This window comes from Lipotes vexillifer, unplaced genomic scaffold, assembly GCF_000442215.2.
Source record: "Lipotes vexillifer unplaced genomic scaffold, Lipotes_vexillifer_v1.1 scaffold458, whole genome shotgun sequence".
Lineage (NCBI taxonomy): Eukaryota > Metazoa > Chordata > Mammalia > Artiodactyla > Lipotidae > Lipotes > Lipotes vexillifer.
Window position 1 is genome coordinate 1,069,330 of NW_006783957.1, and position 17,119 is coordinate 1,086,448.

The following is a 17,119-nucleotide window of genomic DNA, read 5'->3' on the forward strand; positions in this document are numbered from 1 at the left end:
TTCCTGCTGGCCTGGGGAGAGTCTGCTGAACGAATGCCCAGCCTCCTGCTATGATCTACGGCTGTCCGTTAGGATCATCAGCCCTTCAACCTGATCAGTAACTAGGTCAGGGTCTCAGGCTAGGAACGCGGGGCAGCCTGTCGGGTCTCTACTCATTGTTCCTGGGCTGCAATTCTTCTCAACCTCCTGAACTGCTTTTTACATTTTTTTCTGTCTCCTCTCTACTATTACTACATTATTTATTGACGCTTTTTTTTTTTTTTTGGCAAAATCCCTCTGTTCATTATTACATTTTAGTCTATTATACAATATAGAAGCTCAGAAAAACAATCTTATTTTCTCTATGGCTATTGGTCTGTCCAATCCAGAAAGTTCATGAATCTTAGTGTATATTCAAGGGACACTTAGTGACCCTTTTCTTTTGCTTCTTCATTGATCTCTTGTTTCAGCTGTGTTTCAATTGCTCAGACTCTCAGACGAGGTCCCTTCATACCTATATGACACATCTCGTTAGGACCAAATATGGTGTCTTTGGGCTCAGGGTCTGTGTGCAGCTAACGAGCCAAGAAGGTAAAGCAAACCTTACCTTTTTGTAGAGACTCCTCAGATCTCGGTACTGCCACATGCTGTTCAGAACCTGAGATGCGGCCTTGATTACCTTCGGAGAGTGTCTGATAAAGAAAAGACAGGACACGCAAGACGGTGAGCGGGACAGCTGGGCTTCAAATTGACTTGTCAGGAAACAGCAAGAATAAAAAGAATAAAAGCTTCATGGCTTTTCTGGCTCTTTTCTTTTTCCAGACTGGACAGTACAAGGGATGGCTGTCACCAGTCTCCAGCCTCATTCTCACCCACATATCCATGAAGGGGAGAGACAGGAAGACACTGCAATTTGGCAAAGAATTTTCAAAATGCAAACCCAAGAGCTGTGCGTTGCCAATGCAAACCCAAGAGTCAGAATGCAGATTTAGCGCTGGACTACAAAATGGAACAGAAAGAAGAGAAGGAGAGCGACTAGGAAAGGCCAGATTAAAGGGTTTTAATGGCAGTGTTGTTTAACACCTGTGTAATAAGTAAGGAGAAAAAAGATATTCATTTTCTCAACTGAAGCGTGAGAGCACGTATAGCGTTGGCTCTACATACCTGAGGGGTTACAGGCAATTGTTTTCCGTTTGCTGATGATGCCAAGCACAAGTGACTGGCATGAAGCTGACGTGTGCACACACTGGCACACACACTCTCTTACATTTATATGGAGGGATGAGCGTGGATAAGCATCTATAAACAAAGCCCTTCATGCAATTAAAGTTCTGTCCTCTGGATCAGAGTGAGAAAGTAAGGTCATGAAAACCTTTGGACTAGCGGTTCTTACCATTTGTTTTGAGTCATGGCTTTGAAATCCCTATGAAACGATAGCTAAATATTTCGCCTTTTGGTTCAGTGCCAACCTGCATCTCAGAACAGACACTAGGTCAACACATCCGTGTTGATTAAATTCGATCCAATTCTTGGAAGTCACTTTGACTAGTGGTGAGGGCAACTATTAACTACCTGTGGATTCTCTGTTCCAATGGGCTGGGTCCACAACAGCTGCACAACTTGAGTGGCTACCGTGACACTGTGCCTGATCGCAAGGGCTAGCACACTTTTGCTGTAAAGGGTCAGATAATAAATATTCTGTGATTTGTGGGCCATATGGTCTTGGTCGCAGCTGCTCAACTCTGCCATTGCAGGATGAGAGGAGTCATAAATAATAGACAAAAGAATGGAAGTGGCTGTGTTCTAATCAAGTGTTACTTACAAGAATGGGAGGTGGTGGGGATTTGGCTTGTGGGTTGCAGTTGGCTGACCCCTGGCCTATGTGGTGACTCCTGGAGTTGGGCAGGACATAACCACTCATGAGGACTCCAAGGTGAAGTCCACCCCTGAAGCTGACCCATGGTGCAGTGGCCCACAGATCCCTCAAAGAGAACATCTGAATTGAGATCAAAAGTGCTTCTGACATAAAATAGTTTTTAAAATGCAAAGTAAGCAGATGGTTAGATGGGATCAGGTTGAGCTTGGATTTGAAAGCCAGAGTGAATGGATGTGTGATGAACTACAAATGAAATGATGGGATGCTAATACATGATCAATTAAATGTCTGCTATTTTCCTGGGTCTTCACATTTGCAATGTAGACCAACTACGTTTAAGTACTCTTCATCCGTTTACTTACTGGAAACAGTAACAGTCACTCTTACTATTATTATTGCTGACTTGGAATTCAACTTTGGCTGTGTTTGAAAATCTCTCAGTTATATCGTGTACTTTTAAAAGAAAAAAATACAGAGTTCTTATAAATTTCAAGATTTTTTCTCTATGAGAGATAAGCTGTATTTAAGTAATATATATGTTTTCTTTCACTAAAATGGACAGTTGCTAAATGATTTCACATTTATGCTAGTATCATGCTCTAAATATATTAAATTCTTTTGACTCAGAGAATTTTAGATCTTTTCATGGATACAGACACAGGTACACTTTATTCTTTTTTAAAAAACTGAATTATAATTGACCTATAGCACTCTGTCAGTTCCTAGTGATCTGATATCTGTATACATTACAAAATAACCACCGTGATAACTCTGTCACTACACAAAGTTATTACAATATTATTGACTATATTCCCTGCGCTGTATATTTCATCCCTATGATTCATTTATTTTGCAACTGGAATTTTGTATCTTTTAATCTCCCTCACCTATTTCACTCACCCCCCCCCCAATCCCACCATCCCGCTCTTCTCTGGCAACCACCTGTTTGTCCTCTGTATCTATGAGTCTGTTTCTGTTTAGTTATGTTTATTCTTTTGTTTTGTAGATTCCACATACAAGTGAAATCATATGGTATTTGTCTTCCTCTGACTTATTTCACTTAGCATAATACCCTCTAGGTCCATCCATATTGTTGCAAATTACAAGATTTTATTCTTTTTTTATGGCCAAGTAATAGTCTCTGTCTCTGTCTCTCTCACTATATGTCTATCTATCTATATATCTACCTATCTCACATCTTCATGATCCATTCACCTATCGATAGATACTTAGGCAGTTTCCATATACTGACTATTGTAAATAATGCTATAATGAACACTGAAGTGCATGTATTTTTTTCTAATTAGTGTCTTTGTTTTCTTTGGAAAAATATACAGAACTTGAATGGCTGGATCATATGGTGGTCCTATTTTTAATTTTTTGAGGACCCTCCATGCTGTTCTCCATAGTGGCTGCGCCAATTTACATTCCGACGAACAACACGAGGGTTCCCTTTCCTCCACATCCTCGCCAACACTTGTTATTTTTGTCCTTTTGATGACAGCCATTCTGACAGGTGTGAGGTGATGTCTCATTGTGGTTTTGATTTGCATTTCCCTGATGATTAGTGTTGCTGAGCATCTTTTCATGTGCCTGTTGGCCATCTGTATGTCTTCTTTGGAAAAATGTCTATTGAGGTCTTCTGCCTATTTTTTAATTGTTTTTTTTTTTATATTGAGTTGTATGTTATATATATATATATATATATATATATATATATATATATATATATATAATCTTGGATATATACAACTGGATATTAACCCCTTGTTGGTTATATCATTTGTGAATATTCAATAGGTTTCTTTTCATTTTGTTGATGGTTCCCTTTGTTATGCAAAAGCTTTTAAGTTTAACTAGGTCCCTTTTGTTTACTTTTGCTTTTGTTTCCTTAGCCTGAGGAGACAGACCTCTCAAAATATTGCTATGACTTATGTCAAAGAGTGTCCAGCCTATATTTTCCTCTAGAAGTTTCAGATTTCCGGTCTTCCATTTAGGTCTTTAATCCATTTTGGGTTTATTTTTGTTTATGGTATTAGAGAATGTTCTAGTTTCATTCTTCTGCATGTAGCTGTTCAGTTTTCCCAGCATCACTTATTGAAGAGACTGTCTTTTTTCTCCATTATATATTCTTGCCTCCTTTGTCATATATTAATTGACCATAAGTGCATGCATTTTATTTCTGGGCTTTCTATTCCGTTCCATTGATCTATGTGTCTGTTTTTCTGCCAGTACCATACTGTTTTGATGACTGCAGCTTTGTCTGACTGTTTTTTTTTTTTTAATATTTTCTAGTTCCTTGTTAAATTTCTCACAGTGTTCATCTAGTCTCTTCCTGAGCTCAGTTAGCATTCTTGTTACTATTACTTTGAACTCTTTGTCTGGTAAACTTTTTTTTTTTTTTTTATGCGGTACACAGGCCTCTCACTGCTGTGGCCTCTCCTATTGCGGAGCACAGGCTCTGGACGCGCAGGCTCAGTGGCCATGGCTCACGGGCCCAGCTGCTCCGCGGCATGTGGGATCCTCCCGGAACAGGGCACGAACCCATGCCCCCCGCATCAGCAGGCGGACTCCCAACCACTGCGCCACCAGGGAGGCCCTGGTAAACTATTTATCTCTGTTTCATTAGGGTTGTTTTCCACCGTCTTCCCTTGTGTTTTCGTTTGAAACATATTCCTCTGTCTTCTCATTTTGTTTAACATTCTCTGTCTCTATGAAATTAGGTGCAGGAGATGACTATTCCAGTCTTGAAGGGGTGTCCTTGTGTGGGAGCAACCCTATGCCATCTGCGTGTGTGCCCAGTGGATGGAGAGAGAGCTGGCACAGTGGTGGGAGAGCTGGATCTGAAGTGAGCATGGGTCACGTCTTCCCCTGGGGTGTGCTGGCAGCTACCACCTTGTTGGATGATATGGCTGGAGATGGAGGGGTTAGAGTCAGAGCCAGGTGTGAACCAGGGCCTCTTCTGTGCTCAGTGGCAGTTACCACCCTATCAGGAGCTGGAGCAGAAGCCCTGAGGGTCTAGTCCGAGCTGGTTCTGTTCTCTCTAAGCGTGCACACTCTCCTTGGTCATGGTGGCCTCCACTCTAGTGGAGAGCAGTGCCGGAGCAATAGGGGCTGGAGCAGGTGCCCAGTGTGGGCTGGCATGGTCTTGGGAAACCAGTTAGAGCCCCAGACAGTTTTCAATCTGCTTCCTCTGAGCTATTCCCAGGAGTAAGCAAGTTTGTGCATGGGCTGTTAACAAGCGAGTCTTGTTCTCTTCTTCTGTAAATCCTACTGGTGTTTAACCAGGTAAGGCAACTTGTCTTCCTGGTGTCTGACCCCAGGGCTGGGGTGCTCAGTGTGTGATTTGAACCCCTCGCTGCCCAGGGAGGATCCCTAAGGCCATGATATCTCCTTCTTCTTCTGTGTCCCCTGCTAAGGGCACAGGTCCTGACCTGACCACAACTCCTCCCTTCCTCTGAACATACACACTCTGTGTGTATCTTTCTTTACAGACTTTGTTGAAGAAGAGCCTTTCTGCAAGTCTCCAGGTTGTTTTCAGTAGAGTTGCTCCACGTGAAGATGATTTGATGTGTTTTTTTGGGGGAGGTGGGCTTGGTTTCCTCCTACTCCACCATCTTGATCTCCCTACTCCACATTTAATATTTTTTACTTCATATTGTGTATCTTTTTCTGTTTTGTATATCCCTTAACTACTTATTGTGGTTACAGATGATTTTACTACTTCTGTTTTCTAACCTTCCTACTGGTTTTATAAGTGGTTTATCCACTACCTTTACTGTATATTTATCAATGACATTTTTCCTTTGGTAATTTTCATATTTCTACTTGTGGTCTTTTCTTTTCCACTTAGAGAAGTCCGGTTAACATTTCTTGCAAAGCTGGTTTAGTGGTGCTGAACTCTTTTAGCTTTTTCTTGCCTGTAAAACTCAAATCCGAATGATAATCTTGGTGGATAGAGTATTCTGGGTTGTAGAAGTTTTTTCCTTTCATCGCTGTGAATATATCATGTCACTCTCTTCTGGTCCGCAAAGTTTCTGTGGAAAAGTCAGCTGAGAGTCTCATGGGAGTTCCCTTGTACATACTTAGTTGCTTTTCCCTTGCTGCTCTTAAGATTCTCTCTTTATCTTTAATGTTTTCCATCTTAATTACAATGTGTCTTGGTGAGGACCTCTTTGGGTTCATCTTGTTTGGGACTTGCTGTACTTCCTGGACCTGGGTGTCTTTTTTCTTTCCCAGGTTAGAGAAGTTTTCAGCTATTATCCCTTCAAACAAGTTCTCTGCCCCTTTCTCTCTCTGTCCTTCTGGATCCCTACAATGTGAATATTAGTATGCTTAATGTTGGTCCAAAAGTATCTTAAACTATCCTCATTTAAAAATTTTCTTGTATTTGGTGAGCTTGGTTGAATTCCACTACTCTGTCTTCCAGTCTGCTGATCCATTCCTCTGTATCATCTAATCTACTATTGATTCTTTCTAGTGTATTTTTTATTTCAGTTATTGTATTCTTCAGTTCTGTTTGGTTCTTCTTTATATTTTCCAACTCTCTGTTAAACTTCTCACTGTGTTCATTCTTCTCCTGAGCATCTTTATGATCATTACCTTGAACTCTTTATTGGGTGGATTGTTTATTTCTATATCACTTAGTTCTTCTTCTGGAGTTTTAGTTTTCCTTTATTTGCAACATATTCCTCTGTCACTTTGCTTTATTCTCTGTTTTTATCTCTGTGTATCAAGTAGGTCTGTTACGTTTCCTGATCTTGGAGAAGTGGTCTTATGTAGATGTCCCATGGGACCCAGCAGCACGCTCTCCTCTGGTCACAGAGATGTATGCTCTAGGGGTGTCTCCTTTGTGGTCTGTGTGGGTCCTTCTTTTGTGGTAGGGCCAACCACTGTGGGTGCACTGGTAGTGGGGCTGGCCCCTGGTCCAGTTGGCTGCCAGGCCCTGCCTTGTGTGGCGGCTGCTGGCTTGCTGGTGGGCAGGGCTGGGTCCTGACACAGCCGGCTGCTCGATGTAGGGGGTCCCGGGACTGGGGCTGACTGGCTGGTGGGCAGGTAAGCCTCTGGTGCTAACAGACTAGAGGGAGGACTCCTAAAGGCACTTTCTAGCACCAGTGTCCTCATGGTAGAACTGGCTCCCCAAAATGCCTGCTGCTAGCATCTCGGTCCCCAGTGGGGGGAGCCTCAGTTGCCTCCTGCCTCTCTGAGAGGCTCTCTAAGATCGGCAAGCGGTCTGACCCAGGCTGTTTTCAAACTGCTGCCTCTGCATGCTCTGTTTTGAGGTATGTGAGATTTTGCGTGAGCCCTTTAAGAGCAGAGTCTGTGTCTCCTATGGTGTCCCTCCAGCTCTCCCATCTGGGGGCTGGTCTTCCTGGTGCTGGCAAGCCCGATGTAGGCTCCTTGGGGAGAACCTCTGTGACTGTGATGATCCTCACATGTTATTCTTATATAATCAATGCTGAGCAAAGATTAAATGCTATGTTTTGCTGTAGTTTATCACCACTAGCTAGATATGTATCTGTGACAAAAGTCAAGCAACTCTGGAGGAATACATATTAATAATATTCAGGTAGCGATAATATAGTTGGAACATATTTAGTATGCAAAAATTCCTCTGATGGTGTAATTTTTTCCCTACTCCTTGCTTAGTTACAAAATAGAACGAGACTGTGAATACGTAATGAATAGCAGCTTTTAACCTCTCAATTAAAATGCCAATACATCACAGTGTTATAAAAAACTGATGAAGGTCAAAGAAACATTGCTTTCTTTTTAGACTTTAATTTTGATTCATCCACTAGACTGGTCCCATGCAGCGTCTACTTGAAAAACTATAACTATTGATTGAAGGACTTGAACAACTGAGTACTTCTTATGTGACAAGTGATTATAACCTCAGCCACAAACAGAGTTCCTTACTGACAAGTAACTGTCGAGGCTGTTAAATGGCTTTTCTGTCTTATGACAAAATACAGTGACACACTCAACACTATTTCCTACATAACTGTTAAAATCTGAAAAAATACCAATGTACTTTTGAAACAGATGGACTTGTCCATATTGCATGCTTAAAATGATGTGAAAAGAATAAGTTATCAAGACTTAAAATGGTAAGAGTCATTAACGATTACACAATGTCTGATCTTCACCAGAGGTGTCAAATTAGGGGCGGCTGAGAATTTCAGTTGATGCCATTCATTGTGGGTGTTCAGCATGGCCATTCCAGCCACAGGATTCCAGAATAATTCTTCCAGTATATTGGCAAAACATGGTGAGTTATACAGTTCAAACAGACTGTGATTGGCAACGTGCCAGGCTGACTCATTAGTATCACAGCATATTTAAGCTTGTGTATGTTTAGAAATAAAACCTATAAATATGTTAAAGGCAGAATCATAGCCACATAGGTTTTTTCATCTGTGTTTTCTCATGTGATCTCAAGTTAAAAGTTTGAATAATTTTTTGAGGAGGGCAAATTTGCAAGCATTTTATAACTTAACTAGAGCCAACTGATATCCCTCCCTTTTCCAATTATTAAATCATCTCCAATTCCAAAAATTCTATTTTCAATAACGTGTTTCTATTTTGTTAAAACCCATCTAGAAGGCCATGGGAGTCTCAGTGCCTACCCTCATGACAGAAGTGAGTGATAAATGGTGAGTTTAGTGGTAAGATCCAGAGTAATTCTTCTGGATTCATTTTAAGAGCAGTGAGAAGTAATAATCAAATTGAAGTGTAGGTGGTTGACAAGGCTATCTCCAGTTATAAAAACCTTGTTTTGATCCCCAAATTAGTCACTAAATATAAAAGAGATAAGCCACATAAAATAATGGATGAGACTGACTAAGCAGGAGAATTATAACTGGGAAGATGCTTGACTCAAAGCAATTCCACACTTCTTACTGAATTCATAAATCCAGACTGCTAACACTGGGGAAAAAAGATAAGGAAACAATGACATGAAATGAGTATCCCATAAAGAAATTTTTAGTCAATTTAAAGCACAGATTTGAGATTATTTGTAATGAAAGGAATCTCCCATTAACAATAATCCAGATGGGAACAGACTGAACAGTACTATTTTCTGGATTGGCAATGTGGATATATACTGTTTCATAGATGGTTTCCTCAAATGAGTTTTTAATTAGTTTCATCAAATAATTTTCTTTGACCACAGGACTGACAGAAGCATCTCTTCTCTTTAAGGTCCAGTAGGGATGCTCACACAGATGGAAGGAGTTAATGTGACCACCTCCCACAGCTCTACTGTCTTACAATTCAGAGAAAACACTTTCGTCTTGGAATGTCCCATGAATATAGACAAATATATCAGAGAGTTTTTGTGGACTATGGTTTTACTGTGTGAGCATGTGTGTTTGCTTAAGAAAAGCATCAACATATTAAGTTCTTAATGCTCAAAACAGGTAAGCATTTCAAATTAGAGATTCCAAAGGTCTACTGAAGCTATATAAAAAAGAAAACCACGTGGCTTCCTGCCTATATAGAAGAGCATTTTACTGTAAGTATTATAAGATATAATTCAAGCCATCCATCTACATTGCACAATTATTACACGAGTCCTGAGGGGCTTCTCTGTATTTGATATAGGAAAGTATTCAAATCCTAATCCTGAATTGTTCATTGAACCTATTTGGAGGTCTCAGGGTGCTTAAACAGAAGTCCTGAAACTTCACTTATTATGCAATGATAATATCTTGAATTAAATGAGAGAATTTCCAAAAAGTCTCAAAGTGCATCCTTCACAGCCTTTAATAACAGGAGAAAATTTATTCAGCGTTTAGATATAAAGGAATGGAGGGGTGCGGCCAGGAATGCAAAGTCAAGAAGTAGACCCTTGATAACAAAAGGTTTACCCTTTTAATCTTACTTGATTACACTGAGGGACTTCCAGGAGGCAAAACTGAATTAAGTTTAGTGAATGTTTTTGTAAAATTGACAGCTCGCTGATATACTGACACTGTGGCTTGTGAAGATATGTTTTGGTTACACAGAGTAAGACACCATCGACTCTTAAATCAAACTGGGGACATTCCTGTTTCTGGCGGTGCCACTCCTTTGACATGAGCCTTTTCTCTCTTTATTCCATTGGCGTAAAAGCCCTCCTTCCTCACTGCCTCCATCCCCTCTGCCCCGGAAATTTCTATTCAGTCTTTAAGACTTGATTACTACTTCTTTCAGGAAATATTTTATGACAGCCCCTCCCTCAGTTTTAGATTGGAAAGTATGAGCACAATGACTTGTTAAATTCAATAATTTGTCCCAAAGGCACAGCTGGTAAGGGAGGGTGCTGGTTGGACGCTGATTTCTCTCTGACTCCGTCATACTATTTTCTCCCCAATCCTCCCTGACTTGCTATGCAGAACTGAAGAGGCAGAGAACAAAAGGATGTGGATCCATCATCAACACTTGGACTTGCAGCCGCAGAGGAACAGCTGCCACCAAATACCTTCATGAATCAGGGTCGTCTCTTCCGAATGGAAGGAACTTGCTAGTCACTAGACTGGATGCTGGATTGTCAAGCCTATCTTACTAACATCCCAGGACTCACCAAGTCATGAATTATTTATCAAATCAAAATTATTAGTAAGATCAGCTTTCCTTGTTGGGGGGGGAAGACTGGAAACCATCTGCTGTTTTCCTTCTCTTGATTATCAGACACCAGAGTGCTTCCCAGTGACATTCAGTAGTGTTACCCATTCCCAGGGGATTCTGGGCACACTTAGAAACAATTCTACCAATACCAATCCTACGTGATAGGAAGTCACCGTCTGACTTACTTGTCTCCTTTGCTTTTGGAGATGCCGACCAACTTCTCGATGCCGCCGGCGTCCCGTAAGGCCTTGGCGTTCTCCATGTTCTTGGTGATCACCTCGTGCAGGGTGCAGCACACGGCTGTCACCGTGTCGTCCGACATGGCCTTGCTCGCCGCATTGCTGCTGTTATTCCCGCCTGGAAGCCGATGGACCAGGTCTCGCATGGCATATTTGCCTTTGGAAGAGAAAACGAAGGGAAGAGTTGAAATGTGGTCAAAACCGAGGAAAAGTGTGGAGGGAGAGGTGCAGACGGGGGTGAAAAAGAGAACACAAGAGGCCACGTTAATGCAGTGTTGTCTGTTCCCCATCACTGATTATTCTTTATGGGGTAACTGTGGACACATACACAGAGAAAACGGTATTTCTTCACAGCAAATGTACGGACTTTTGGTGCTGGACGGATGTGGGACTGACTCTTCGGACAAGTTATTTCATGCCTCTGAGCCTCAGCTTTTTAAATTGCGAAGCAAGAATAATGGTACCTCCCTTACAAGGCTGTTGCGAAGAAATGTGTGGGAAGCACTTAACACACAGTGATGACCCTGGACTCAGGACTCAATAGAAGTTAGCAATCAGTGGGTTCCTGCTTGCTATTCACAGAAGTCAGGAAAACATAGGGTAATTCTAACATAACCTCAAGAATGCCTTGACGGGAGCTATGTTGGGACTTGTATTATTTAACAAATAAGAGTCAAAACACAAAAATGTATGTATATATGACATGTGCATTCTGGTCCCTATAAAGCAAAGAGAAACATTTAAAGCGGGGAGAGAAACTTTACAAACAATATATAAAACTAGGTGTCCTCTGAACTAGGGTAACTGGATGATCAATCTGTCTCTCTGATGGGATTTTATTGAATGGTTCTACCATATAACATTTACTAATTTGACATGTTTTACTTCCCGTGGAAAAAATAAGATAAAATGCAACTTTGCTTTCTTAATTCACTTTATCATTATTAATCATGCTACTCCCCATGATAGAGGTACTTATAATGACATCTTTATGGAATACTTTTAGTTTACAAAGCCATTTAGGCATTACCAATAACCCTGCAAGACAATTAATTCATCCCACCTGCAGCTTCCAATTCTGTTCCATTAATTTACTTCCGGAACTAAGTAAAGGAATGCCTGTAGCAAAGTTGCCTGTTCTTAAATTTTTCAGGTGGAATCGGCATGTGTCCAAAGTTAAATTCCTGTCTTGTCTCCCATCTCCCAATTAGACATATTTAGGTAGCTCCTAAAAGCCATTTAAATATTTTTCCTCCTTATAGGTCTCTAAAAGATAACTTCTTTTGCTGTTTAATTCTCTGGCACGTGGTGCTTGGCGGGCAGGAAATGGAACCATGGAAGAAGGCAATGACATCTTAATTCCAGGCAGTAATAAATAAAACATAAGACTTCGTAATTTTGGTATCTGCTCTTATCCTATGTTTAGGTGGCTTATTTTAGCTTGGATGAAAAAAAAAATGCTGATGTCTAAATTACCGAAATAGGAAAGTGTCTTCATTCACTTGACGACAGCCGAGAAGTGTCTGACAAAAATGGTTTGCCTGAAAACCCCCAAATGTAGCATATTTATTTTCCAATGACAGCACTTAAAACAGGTTGGAGAAGATCCTTTGTACACGATAGTCCTCTGAGCACCTGGTTTTACCTACTCATCATTAAATCACACTCAGCTCGGGCTACGAGTTTAGTTCTGTTGAGCTCAGCAGGCTGGTGACTTTATCATTAACCCCGCACAAACCACTGTCAGACCAACTTGAATTCACAGAAGTGAGAAGATGGGCGCATTCTTTATCAGGGAAGTGACGGAGGAAGGAAGCAGCAAACTCTCTCAATCCTTATGCATACAGGGGCATCCCCACGCCTGAATGAGCACAGAAGACTGGTTGTGTGGCTTGCACATCATCAACATTGAGAGCAAAAATGAGGAGAGGGAGAGGATTAGGCTAGAGCATTTTTTTTTTTTTTTAGTTTTTGTTATCATCATTTAAAAAATTACGGGTTTCCCTGGTGGCGCAGTGGTTGACAATCTGCCTGCCAATGCAGGGGACACAGGTTCAAGCCCTGGTCTGGGAAGATCCCACATGCCGCGGAGCAACTAGGCCCATGAGCCACAACTACCGAGCATGCGCGTCTGGAGCCTGCGCTCCACAAGAAGAGAGGCTGCGATAGTGAGAGGCCCACGCACCACGATGAAGAGGGGCCCCCATTTGCTGCAGCTAGAGAAAGCCCTCGCACAGAAACGAAGACCCAACACAGCCATAAATAAATAAAAATTTAAAAATGACAACAGACTTGGAAGTGTGGTTTCATCTTACACAGCTTCCCAACCCGTGAGCCCTGAATGAGAAGCAAGGTGTCCCCATGATGTTCAAGGGGAGGAACCACCACTTTCCCCAGAGCAGCCTCTTCGACTTGCCCCCAGCGTGCTGGACAAATACTGTCATTTGCATGTGCTCCGCAGTGTGGCAAACGGCAGGAGTCACTGCCGTATATATATGGGCACAGGGACATGAAGGGCACCTGGGGCTCAGCAGTGCTTTGGGAGGCTGTGAGGATGCAGAGGATGAGAGCATAAGAGTACAGACCTCACCCTGTGGATGAGCTTTGCCAGTAAATAGAGGAGCTTCCTGTCTTAGAACGGGTGCCACCAACCACTGCAGACTGAAGACCACTCCCCCTTCCTCTGGATTTAACTTTGGTTAAAAATAAGTAAATGATATGACACAGCCTAACATCACAGAGTGACTCATGCAGATCATACCACCTAGCAGGTGACTAATATTTCAGGACAAGAGCAAGGAACTTGTGACTACAAAGACCTGGCCCTGAGGGGATCAGGAATAGAAGAGCAGCCATGATGGAGAGTCCTCAGACAAGGCTTCGAGCCCAGTGAAACGGTGGTGGTAACGCAGGGGAAGAGGATTCAGAAATTTCTAGCGGGGATAATGAGGTGGGTAGTGGAAACCAAGTGAATTCAGAAACTTAATAATAATGGACAAGTTGGATTTCTATTTTATTTTTCCACACAAAGGAAAACATGCTCAGCAATTCCCTGGTGGTCCAGCGGTTAGGACTTGGCGCTCTCACTGCTGGGACCCGGGTTCATTCCCTGGTCAGGGAACTTACGTCCTACAAGCTGCATGGTACGGCCAAAAAAAATAAATAAATAAGAAAAAAGAAAAACATGCACAACTAGTAAACATCATATGGGAGAACCACAGAGCAAAATCCCATGGGAGAGACAAACTGGTCATCAGGTTCAAAATACACTTAGATTTGTGAAAACAAAGTGAATACCTCGCCACCATTGGGAACCAAGGTGCTTTCCATTATCCACTCTCATTGGCATCACATGTTACAAAAGAAAAGCATGTTGCTCCGAGATTAAGACAGATGCTCCCTGAGATGAAAACAAAACAAAAACAACAACACCACCACCAACTAAAGGTTACTCTGTCTTGCTCAAATTCTCAACAGAAATGAATCCTCGGGCCATTTCTTTGAAGTTACTGAGTGTCTCATGAAATAACTTTATCTTTGACATGTGTAATACTGATATGAGATGACTATTGGACATATTACAATTGTGTAAAAGAAAACTACTGTTCCTATCAGTGACAGACTAACTGTAACCTTGTAATTTTACTACCCTTCCTGCCCTGTGTGTGGGCAGGCGTGTTTGTAAATTACAATTAAAAACCATTTTCTCTTTATGTTTCTTTTTGGGGTCTTCTGTTCAGAGTTGGTGGGCATGTGGAGGCGTGTGGATGGACTCAGGGGACCTAACAAACTGTGTTGCCCTAGAGCGGTGCTCCTTGCTGAGCTCCTGTACACATAAGAGCTGGTAGGAATTTTATGATGAGATAACAGAGCTTTGCTCTCGCTGACTGCGCCTGTTTCTGTTTCTATTTCAGCACTCAGCCTGGTATTGATTTGCGCACTACCCCTTGGTTTCTCCACTGGTGGCGGCAGTATTGAGTAGTGAGTGGTTTTATGGGCTAACCACCTGTGATCTTGAGTCCTTTCCTAAACTGATTGTATATCACTCTGGATCGTTCATATGGTCCTCTGTATAGCTGGTCTTTGTGATGCACTATGGTAAACTCAAATCTCTCAAACTAACATTAGAGGAAAGAGGTTAAAAACAAATGTCAGCTGAGAACAGCCCTGGATCAGGAATATTACAACTCCTTTGTCTCTGAGGTCTTAGCACATCTTTGGCTTCCCTGTTTCTGGAGATGCTAAAACTGACCTGTGAGTTTTTGCTGAGTTGCTCTAAACTAATTTTTTTCTTCCGTTTTTTATGGTGGTAAAATACACATCATAAAAATTTATCATCTTATCTACTTTTAAGTGTACAGTTCAGTGATATTGATTAAATTCATATTGTGCAACTATCACCACCACGTATCTCCAGAACTCTTTTCATCTTGCAAAACTACAATTCTATTAAACTCTATTAAACCATTAGACAATAACTCCCCACCCCCATCCATTAACAACCAACATGCTACTTTCCATCTCTATGATTTTGACAACTCTAAGTATCTTATATAAGTGGAACCATACAGTGTGTCTTTATTTTGCTCAGCAATAATGTCTTCAACCTTCATTCATATTGTAGAATATATCAGAATATCCCTTTTTTTTTTTAAAGTCTGGATAATACTCCCCTGTATGCATATACCACATTCTGCTTATCCATTCATCCGTTGGTGGACACTTGGGTTGCTTCCCAAGTGTCCTTATTTCAGTTATTGTGAACGATGCTACTATGAACAGAGGTGTACAAATATCTTTTCTCTTTTGATTTATGTGTCTTTGGATCTAAAGTGAGTCTCTTGTAGACAGCATATAGTTGGATCATGTTTTTTTTTTTTTCTTTCCATTCTGCCAATCTCTGTCTTTCGACTGGAGGGTTTAACCCCTCTATATTTAAAATAATTATTGTAAGGAGGGACTTAACTTGTGTTATTTTGCTATTTGTTTTCTACATGCCTTGTAGCTTTTTTGGTCCCTTATTTCCTATGTTACTCTCTCCTTTGTGTTTGATTTTTTTTGCAGTGAAATATTTTAACCCCTTCCTCATTTCCTTTTGTGTATATTCTGTAACTATTTTACTTGTGCTTACCATGTAGATTACATTTAATGTCCTAAAGTTATAACACTCCAATTTAAATTTATACCAGTTTAACTTCAATAATGTACAGAAACTCTGCTCGTTTATAGTTCCATCCCCAACCCTTTCAATTATGGATATCACAAAACTACATCTCTATATGTTGTGTCCAAAAAGATAAAATGGTAATTTTTTTTTTTTTTTTTGCGGCACGTGGGCCTCTCACTGTTGTGGCCTCTTCCGTTGCGGAGCACAGGCTCCGGACGCGCAGGCTCAGTGGCCATGGCTTACGGGCCCAGTCACTCCGTGGCATGTGGGATCTTCCCGGACCGGGGCACAAACCCACGTCCCCTGCATCGGCAGGTGGACTCTCAACCACTGCGCCACCAGGGAAGCCCTGGTAACTTTTTTTAATGTGTCACTTTCTTGAAGTACGTAGAAAACAAAATATGGAGTTGTAAGCCAAAGGTACAATAATACTAGCTTTTAGACTAATAATTTTAAAAAATGCATTATTCTCTTGAATCATGTAAAAAACAAAAAAAGTGGAGTTACAAACTGTTTTTACAATAAAACTAGCTTTTATAATCACCCAGTGTTTTAAAGTCTTTGTCTAGCACTTCTGCCACTTGCTCTTTCTCAGGGAAGTTTCTGTTGGTTCATTTTCTCCCTCGGAAAGGGCTATACTTCCCTGTTTCTTTGTATCCACTGTGATTTTGTTGTTGTTGTTTGTTGGAAACTGGACACTGCAGTCTAACCACGCAGCAACCCTGGAATTCAGATTCCTCCCCTTGTGCGGGTTTGCTGGATTTTGTTTTTAATTGCTGTAGGATGTCTGTGTGCTGAGGTGTAAACTTAAGGTCTCTGCAGGTCTTTTCTGAACCTGTGCCTTTCCCTGGGCCTCCGTGGTGACCTTCTAATTTACCTCGTATACACATTTGCTTTTGAATGTCCTAATCTTTAATATCTGGCTCCCAAAAGGGGAAAAAGAGAACAATGAAGGGGGAGGGAAGGGCACCAGCTCTTTAAGTTCCCTGGAAGTCATTTCAGCCAGAGAGGGAGGGGTTTTCGACAACTGTGGGGTGTGTGCAGCAACAGCTGCCTCTGTGTCTGCAACTCCATGATCAGTAGCAACAATCTGAACAGAGTGCCCAGTATTTGGAGGACGGATCCCTTATTGCCCACCCTAGCTCCCACCAGCTGCATACAAGTTCCCCATGAACACGTGTATAGCTGCCTGCCAAGGGCTGGGTGTGAGAATGGGTAGCTATTACTGTGCTAAGAGCTGAAGAT

At 41.5% G+C, this 17,119-nt stretch overlaps 1 protein-coding gene across 3 annotated transcripts in view; it reads right to left on the reverse strand.

The window, feature by feature from the left end:
* CTNND2 (catenin delta 2) overlaps positions 1–17,119 on the reverse strand; it is a 950,773-nt gene that overhangs the window by 45,566 nt on the left and 888,088 nt on the right. For all 3 annotated transcript variants that reach the window (XM_007456448.1, XM_007456447.1, XM_007456446.1), the window contains 2 exons: positions 10,654–10,864; positions 587–671 (listed from right to left, as the gene is read on the reverse strand). In XM_007456448.1, coding sequence (XP_007456510.1) covers positions 587–671; positions 10,654–10,864 — 296 coding nt within the window. The remainder of the gene's footprint in view (positions 1–586; positions 672–10,653; positions 10,865–17,119) is intronic.